The sequence below is a fragment of the Camelina sativa genome, chromosome 9, assembly GCF_000633955.1.
Source record: "Camelina sativa cultivar DH55 chromosome 9, Cs, whole genome shotgun sequence".
Taxonomy (NCBI): domain Eukaryota; kingdom Viridiplantae; phylum Streptophyta; class Magnoliopsida; order Brassicales; family Brassicaceae; genus Camelina; species Camelina sativa.
In genome coordinates this window covers 22,920,645-22,930,233 of record NC_025693.1, presented here as the reverse complement: position 1 = coordinate 22,930,233, position 9,589 = coordinate 22,920,645, and the positions used below count along the sequence as shown (strand labels likewise).

Sequence of the window (9,589 nt, the reverse complement as noted above, 5' to 3'; positions counted from 1 at the left end):
TTGGTTAAAAGGTTTTGAAGCATATGAAAATGGTAAGCAAACAATTTTCACAATTTGGTATTGATTGTGTAACTTTTAAGTGATATATATTTACCTTGACCTTCTTCTATTACTTTGCCATATGTAGAGGAGGATGAAGAATTTGATGAAGATGAGACATTACCTTCTTTCCAGTCAATTGTTGATGATGAAGCTTGATTTGGTTGAAGAGACATCTTCACCTTGAGATTTCTGTTTTCAGTTTTCCATTTCAGTTTAATACTTTGGTTTAATTTTTCAGTTTAAGTACTTCCTTGATTTCAATTCCAGTTTAAACATCAATCTCTATTTCTTCTTTATCTCTACGTAATTGAACTGGTTTACCAGAAAGTTATTTTATAATATTTTTCTTTTCATAAGCCATCTCTGCACTACATATTCTAAAGTTATTTTATAATCTCTACGTAATACGGTATTAACTATGGTTTCATTACAAGAGAAGCAAGAACAAAACAAAAAAATACAGAAAGTTACAGCTTCTTTTAAAAATCAAATTTAGTCTTTGTTTCAGTTACTCCTTTGCTACTGAGGTCACACGAAGATGGCTTCAATCTCTGAAACTTTCGACAACAGTTCTAACAGCGGCGATCCAAACAAGAAACGGAAGAACTCCACAAGAACCCACTCCACAAGAACCCACGTTAGTAGAGATGTCAAAGCCCGCGGGCATGCCCGTTAGTCCGCAAAACTAGGCGGAGCGGGCATGGGCAGAGATACGTCGCTCGCCGTCCGTGGCGGACCTGTCCGCGGCGGATCGCTGAAAATACGGGACCGTCACGGTCAGCCCGTTCGGGCGCGGGCATGCCCGTATGACACCCCTAAGTAGACAAAATATCTTAGACATATTTGTAAATTTATTAATTTGCATAGCTTTTGTGTCAAACATATCTTAAACATATTTACAAAAAATGGTTATATTTTTTTATTTTACTAGCTTTAGAGAAAAGTTTTATTTTTTTTCTTCTACGTATTGGATTTTGTGTATATGTATATTGTTTTAAATATTGGTTTTATGTATATATAATAGTTAATTTTTGGTTCTACGATTTATAATTTAATTTCTCTGATTAGGAATTTTAAAGTTTAAACTTTAAATTTTATAGTTTATGATTTAAGGTTTTGAGGTAGGTTTTAAGGGTTTGTGGTATAGAGTTTGGGGTATAGGATTTGGGGTTTATGTTTGAGATGTGAAATTAGTATTATTAAACTAACAAAACATATGAAAATGTAAAAGTTGATTTTTTTTTTTTTTGAAAAATTTAGAAATTTATCTGATTAATCTTATGAACACTCAAATTTATTCATATTAGATAAAATTTTTCAATTACTTTTTTGAGGTTTATTTTCTCGATTTGCGATGACTCTCGCAATTCCTTCGCCTATCCCTTGCAAATTTGCTATGGATGTTGTCATCGCAAAACTGTCACAAATTTGTAATGGATTTGCGAGGAATGTTAATTTATCTCGTAAATCCCTCGCAAATTTGCTATGGACTTCCGAAGACCCACTCCCTCGCAATTTTGCGAAGAATTTGCTAGGAATTTTATGTTTGTAGCAGATGTCTCGCAATTCTATCGCAAATTTGCGAGGGATAATTTCCCTCGCAAATGTTCCTAGCAAATTGATTGTTTTCTTGTAGTGTTTCTTCTTTTTCCAGGATCAATAGTAAAAGTTTTATTCCTAATCGTTATATGCAGCCCTTTCTTTCCTTTCTTTGAGGAAGAACCACTGACTTTCCCTTGAAGTTCCTTGATTTTCCCACTGATCTTCTTCACTGTAGTTGTTAACTCCCTCACAGAATCCTTGAGAATGTTAGTAGTTTGAAGTGCTGACAACCCATCAGATACGGGATTTTGTGACTCTAGCTGTTGGGGAAGCTTGAAGATTGAATCTGAGCATTCTGGGAGAGCTGGAGTGTGATTCGAACATGAACCCGAACATGGGGTCGTGTTCCCGTTGGAGCTTCCTCGTATGCTGCGAAAATCTCTGCTTTTGGCCCATTTACACCTTCAAAGACTACATAATGATTTTCACATAAATCTTCCCCATCTTGAACTTCATTGTCCCCCATGATTGTAATGTTTTCTTCATAGGCAGGTAACTCGCTTAAGGTGATAGCATGGATAGTAGCCAACTCCCTTTGATGGAGTATTGATGTCCCTGGGAGTTGTCCTGAACAAGGAGAAGCAGCCAAGCTTTCAAGGTGATGAATTCTGGATGTCAAATCTTCAATATTGAGATTATGGGCATTATTGATGTAGTCCAGTTTGTTGTTCATCTCTGTAAACAGCCTAGCTGTTTCCATAGCTTCATTAGCTTGACCTTGTAGAACTTGCCGAAGCATATTCGTCAGTTCTTGATCTTGAGCAGGGGCCTGCGTGGGATGTTGTGGAGGATAGATTGGGACCACAAACTGCACATCTTCACAGACAACAAGTACTTGCTCCTGTTGGGTTAGATGGAGTTTATCTAGCTTCTCAAGCTTCTCATTTAAGGCATTTAGTTCCTTCCTGTGCCCTTCCTCAGAATCAACACCTCCCTTTAAGCTGAAATCATATTCCTCACTGTAATTTGCATCACATTGAGCAAGATTTTCTACTAATTCCCAACCTTCAGCTACATCTCTATTCATGAAACTTCCATTGGAGGCTGTGTCTAGAAGTATTCTGATACTGGGAATAACACCTCGATACAAAGTACTCAACAAAGATGCATCGTTGAATCCATGGTGTGGGCATTGTCTCTGGTAGCCTTTGAAGCGCTCCCATGCTTCACTGAAAGACTCGCCATTTTGTTGGAGAAATCCAGAAATTTCGTTCCTCAAACGTGCAGTCCTTGAACTAGAGAAGAACTTTGCAAGGAAGACCTTCTTACAATCAATCCAAGAGGTGATTTTTCCAGAAGGTAAAGTCTTCTCCCACCGATGGGCTTTATCTCCTAGAGAAAATGGAAACAATCTCAGCTTCAAGGCATCCTCACTAACTCCATTTATATTGGTGAGACTACAGAGCCTATCAAACTCATCTAGATGTGCAAGTGGGTCTTCAGTAGGCAGTCCATGAAATCTGTTGCTCTGAACCATTGAGATCAGACTACTCTTGATTGTGAAGGTTGTGTTGTGAACAGCAGGAGGCACTATCCCATACCTCTGAGTATAAGTAGTGAGAGCATCACTATCACCAATCTTCCTTCTCCTTTGAAGTTCAGTTTGATCTTGTGGGTTTTCCATTCCCACGTCTTCTTGTTCTACTCTGATACCGTCCTTTGATGTCTTGGTTCTCCTGGCAAACGGTTGGTGTATACAAGTACCCAAGCAACTATCTGAATGGTCACACGAGCAGGTGCTTGAGTAGATAGGTTCGGGTAGGGGTTCGGGTGGGGGATCGGGTAGGGGTTTGGGTGGGGGATCGAGTAGGGGATCGTGTAGGGGTTCAGGTGGGGGATCGGGTAGGGGGTCGCGTAGGTTCACCTGAGATTCAAACTAGACAAGCAAACAGTCAGTACCGAGAAAATAATAAAAAGAACTTAATCTAGCAAGTGCTAAAATCCTAAATGTAACAAGAAACAACCAAATGGAAATGGCGCCAAATTGATAGACAGGTTTTCACCCAGGTTATCAATTCCCTATGCAGTTGTAGTACAAAGGATTATCAATCCAAATGGTTGTTATGCTAGCAGATATGATGCAATCAGAAACAAGCAAGTCAAGCCAAGCAATAATAGGAGTTTTATCTATCAACCTAAGGTGACCAAAAATAAGAAAACAGAAAGAACAAAAATAAAGAACAACTCGAAGTACCACACGATGCAGGTGATCGAGTACCTGATCGGCTTGGTGGTCGGGTTGATATAAAACAGTAAACAATCAAGATGCGAAAGCTCCTAAGGATGGGGGTAATCGAATCCTAAGTGTTCTAGACCAGTACGGATACCTTACATGCCTCAAGCAATTATTTCCTAGACAATGAACCTCTAAGACCTTGTCACCACACTTTCGCACTAGCAACAATCAACCTTGAACACTTCCCTACCGTCGGAGAAACATGACCAAGCAGGCATTAAGAACGATTCATTATTGACAGTAGACTTAAACTCATCTGATTTTGTCACTCAGAGCTAAGTAAACCTCTAGCATTGGCTAAATCAAGCATTTTATCTACTCCTTTCGGCCTGTAGCATTGTAAACGCCCTAGATCTAATCTCAACCTTTCGGTCTGTTGACAGCATTAAGAACACCAACCTAGAAGGAAATCTATCAATCATCACAATCAACTAAAGCATCCTAACCGATCAAGAACACAAAATCATCTATCCCATCCCTAGAAACTTTGCTACACTACTCGGATCTCATGGCAAAGAACATAAACCCAGAAACAAATAAAAATTGCATAATCATAAAGATGAGAAAGAGATAAACGTTTTATTAAAAAGAAGCAATAGCAAAATGTAAACAGAATTTAAGTTGAAAGAAGAACAAAAACCTGAAAAGAAATGCTAAGAAAAGAGTGGAAGCGGCTCTCGCCTCTTTAGCTCCCGAAAATAGGGTTAAGAGGGGGTATTTATAAGGAAACAGGTTAACCTAGCCACAACAGCGGCCATGTCAGCAGGTATTCGACCATGCTACACGAGGTGGAACTCGAGCTCCCCTTCGGGTGCATGATCGGATAGGTGATCGAGTGTTTCTATTCTTCGATCTGGATGTATATACGCTTACTAAAACAGGAAAAACTCTTGAACCGCACATCCGATTGGCTTCAAATCACCACCTTTGGAAAGAAACTCGATATACAATAACTTTTATGAAGAACTCAGAAGCTGAATCCCACCGTAAAATCTTCATTCGAGTCGATATTTGAAGGTCTCGTCATGAACTCGACCAGGTGCTATGTGGCAATTATCGGGTGGTATGGTCGGGTGCCTCCTTTTTCCTTCTTGATGCTTCTGTGTAAACCCTATAAATGTAACCAGTTCCTTCCTTGTGAAAGCTGCAACATGTTAACCCTTCTTTTTCCTCTTTTTAGGTTGTAAAGGACCTGTTTTCATCTAAAATATGCAAATGCAAAAATGCAACACCCTAAATGTTCTAAAAGTTGATTCTTGCAGTAAATGACCTAAAAATGCTAAGTTAGAGGTATGAACAATACAAAATATGGACAAAAAAAGATGCTAAAAACATGTAAATTAGAGTGTTATCATTAACCTTTCTTAATTCGAGCCATTAGGTTTTCATAGATTCCATAATTAATTCACAAAGTAGTTCTAAGGTTTTATCACAAATTGATTCTAAATTAGAGCATTTGACTTATTGAGCATTTGACTTCTCTATAAATTATTATAACATGTCAAATATGTGAAGCTTCTTGGGCCTTTGATAATGTAGTTAGCCCCAGTTCTTCGAGTAAACTGATTTGCTTGGAGAATTAAAAACATCTTAGTGGCTTTATAATATGATTCGCTGCTCAGGAGCGACGTGAAGTCTCATCCTAAGTACAAGACAAGATCTCGGTTTAAAGTGCGAGATAGGCTCCGGCCTTAGGTGCCATATGGGAACTCGATCGACGACTTTTTTGTAATTTCTATTGTGAATAGACGACTTTGTTGAAATGCTTGAGACGCGAGAAGACATTGAAGTTAACTCAATGTGTAGCTAGCTGACTAACGATTTAATTAACGACATCTTCAGATTTGTAGATTTTGACCATATTTACATAATTTATGTAGTAAATTCAAATTATATATTAGTTCATGTAGTTATAAACACATTTCAAAGTTTTGGGTATGAATACGATAAATCAACTAAATTATGGGGGAATTGGTCGTTTTCTATGAAAAAAATGACTTGTTAAATGAAATAATATCATTATGATTGTTGGAACTTATATATGCATATGTCAATGGGAGAGAGTTAGATGACCATTGATTAGTCATTATATGAAGTAGATTCATGCTGGTTTTTTTTCTAAAATTTAGTCATTATGAAAGCATAGGATCAAGTGGTGATGGTAGATATGGAGAAGGCAGTGATGGATTTAGCGGAGTGGATGTGTGGTTGGTTGTGGTGAATTTGGTGATGAACCTTTCAATTGTGAAAAAAATACAAGAAGCGGGATTTCTATTTTAATGAGATGTATTTAGTTACAAGTTAGAGAGTGGTGGAGCGTAGATGACAGAGGAAAAAAAACAGAGAAAGGAGAATGAAGAAGAAGAAGGAAAATAAAGTGAGAGAAATTGTGAAAAAATTTGTAAAGGTTGTAAATGTAACTTACATCTAGGCATGACCAAAACTAAATCATACCCGTATTTTGGACTGCAACAGGACCTTATCTAAACAGTAACTAAATCGTAATTGCATAAAAACGGTTAAAAACTGTAACCGTTAACCGTAAATGTATGGTTAAATTATATTAACCATAACCTTAACCATATCCACACTGTTAGTTAGCTATTAATTAAGCCGTACATTTTTAATCGTAACCATTTTTTAACCTAATCAAATATACTAATAATTAATTATTTAATATTAACTGTATCATTTTATCAAATAATTATAACCGTATTTAACTGTAACCGCTTTAACCGTAATCATATTTAACCGTAACCAATTAAATATTTATTAAATTATTTTAGTTAAAGTTTAACGATATTTCTAACCTAACTGGTGGTTAATCAACCGTAACTAAGATATTTGTAACCGTGGTCATGCCTACTTACATCACCTTCCCCATTAGTCTATTCTGGAATGTTAGTTTCTTAATTATATATATTAGAAATATATATAATTAGAAAATTATCTTTCCATCTACGGTGTCTACTACGCATTCATCTAAACAATGTTATCATTACTTTTATTTTGGCAAATAATGGAAGGCGAGTGTAGGAAGTAATGGTAACATTAGGGGAGCCAGTGGTGTTTAAGTAATGGTAATAATAGTCACTTATGATATTATTAAACAAAAGGAATTAGTAAATTTGGACGATTACCTCATTTTCTCTCTTTTGGCTCATGAACTGTCTTCAACATCCTAGCTGTCACAACGAAGGTGAAGTTGGCTCTCACACGTGCATCTCACATGTGCCGGCTTATCGCCATTCAAATTATTGTGACGCCGAAGTAGAATATCTAGAGGTCTCTTGACTCTGACATTTAGGATTTAGATTAAATCACTGTCGTTTTCAACCGCACACCTCTTTAACTTCGCTTGGAGTCATTGTCTGCTTGACAATAGTTAAGTGCTTTGTTCTTTACAGAGCTATGTGCCAAGAAAAGTAATGTTTTTACTCACAAAATGAGGACATACTAATTGAGTTGAACTTGTGAGATCCTCACATGCCTTATCATAATCTGAGGGACAATTGCGTTGTGTTTTCCTCCTGCCTTTACTCTATATATTGTTATAAGTAGTATTTACAAATATATTTGTAACTGGGTATGAAAATTATTTCTGTAATTGAATATCGAGGGACATAACAACTAAAAATGATTTTAGTAAAGATTTACCGTTTGTACTCTATGACTCTCTCTCTCTCCTTCTAAGCAACCATGAGAAATGTCAAAGCAATTTCTACGGCAAAACATGAACCTCTATAAAAACGATTTTTTAAAGATACTGTTTGTACTCTATGACTCTATCTCTCTCCTTCTCCTTGCTTAAACCCAAAAAGGGATCTCGACGACATCGTTTTATTGATACTGAAACTGTGTACGCCACCACATGAGGTAAACGATCAAGGGGAGAGTAATCGTGGTTGCAATGGAGAGGTGGTTGTTGAAAGCCATTTAGAGAAGATGAATTTATAACGAAAAACCTTGGAAAGAGTAAGAGGTCTGATCTTAATTATTAAGGAGAACTCAAATTATAGAAGCTTAATCGTTGTTGGCTTACGCTTAAATTTAGGTATGTGTTGTTTTCAAATGATTCTAGAGAAGCAGACATGGCAACTCCAGAGAAAATATTAAAAAGCTGATGTGGACACAAGAAGAAGCCTCAAATTGTCTCTTTTATTAGTAGTAATATCATAATTAGCAAGTCGTATAAAGGAGAGACGTTGGCATTTCCTCTCACAGAGAGACGAAACTGACCTTCAGATCTTTTGAATATATCCAGTTAAGGCTCTTCACTAGTCCTGGGCGTTCGGGTATTCGGTTCGGTTCCGGATATATCCATTCGGTTCCGGGTAGTTCGGATATAGAGGTTTAGGATCCATTCGGTTAATTTACTATTTCGGTTCGGGTTTGGTTCGGTTTCGGTTATTTTCGGTTCGGTTCCGGATATCCAAAACAGTGTAATATATTTTTAAAAAAATATTATTTAAATAAAACTTATTATAATTTAACAAATATATCTAAAAACTTCCAAATATTTGGTTTATTTAAAATATTTTGGTATTTTGGTCTAAATATATATGATATTGGTGTGGTTTTTTAGTTTAATTTTATTACGTTATATATTTTAACATGTATTAGAATGACAAAACTTCAACGTGGTGCAGTGGTCACTTTGCACGGTCAAGTTTGCAGGGGACTCAAGTTCGATTCTTGGCTAAAACATAATTTTTATATGAGTTCGGTTTGATTCGGATAACTGAATGGATATCGGTTCGGTTCGGTTAATAACCGATATCCATAGATAATTAAAACACTATCCAATCGGTTATTATCTACTAACCATACTCGAACCGGAACCGAAATTTCGGTTCGGTTTCGGTTCGGTCCGTTCGGTTCCGGTTATTTGCCCAGGACTACTCTTCACCTTCGGGTGGATGTTAACTAAATTTATTTTTATGAGTTTATCAAAAATAGTTTAAAACACAATAATAAACTTTCACATCTCAAAATTATATAATTACATCTTCTTTGGCAAAGTTAGAGGTTACTTGTTCAAGTGATAGCGCTTGGGAGGGGACTATATAAAATGCTCTGGTCCCTAGCCCGAGATAATGTACGGGTCTTGGCCCAGAACCTCTTAGTAATTTAAAAGAAAAATATATATATATATATATATATAATTACAAGTAGGGGTTGAAAGAGTGAACATAAATTAACACTGAGTCATATAACTATTTGCAGGTGAGAAAGTGAAGTTAAGGTCATTTCTATAATCCGTGTTTCAAGGACTATGTTATCTTCGAAATTATATTTACAGTGTCGAAAACTCCAAATTAGATTTGTTACACATGGTGAACAACTTATGTTTACCTCTAATTAGAAATGGTGAATAGTGAATACCTAAAGCTATTTAAACAAAAAAAAAAAAAAAAACACGAAAAAGNCACGTAAAAGACCCTCCAGGTATGCAGAGCATCCATGTTGTAGTGAATTTTTTAACAGTCATGTATATTTTCTCTTTTTATGCTACAAAACTCATGTGCTCTATTAATATATATATATATATATATATATATATAATAACTAATGGTCCTTTGTTTGTTGTTTCATCTTTTTATCTGTATCATTAAGCTTCGCCGGGAGAAGTTTCCTAACTGAACCTATAATTAAAAGGTTGTTGACAATTGTGAACCTATTAGTTTTAAGTTGATTAAATTGTGTGTT

The 9,589-nt window shown here is 36.2% G+C and overlaps 1 protein-coding gene across 1 annotated transcript in view; it reads left to right on the top strand.

Annotated features, from left to right (window-relative positions):
* Positions 1–378, top strand: part of LOC104715608 (zinc finger BED domain-containing protein RICESLEEPER 2-like) — a 5,841-nt gene extending 5,463 nt beyond the window's left edge. Inside the window, exon 9 of the mRNA XM_019230036.1 lies at positions 128–378. Coding sequence (XP_019085581.1) covers positions 128–198 — 71 coding nt within the window. The 3' untranslated portion in view covers positions 199–378. The remainder of the gene's footprint in view (positions 1–127) is intronic.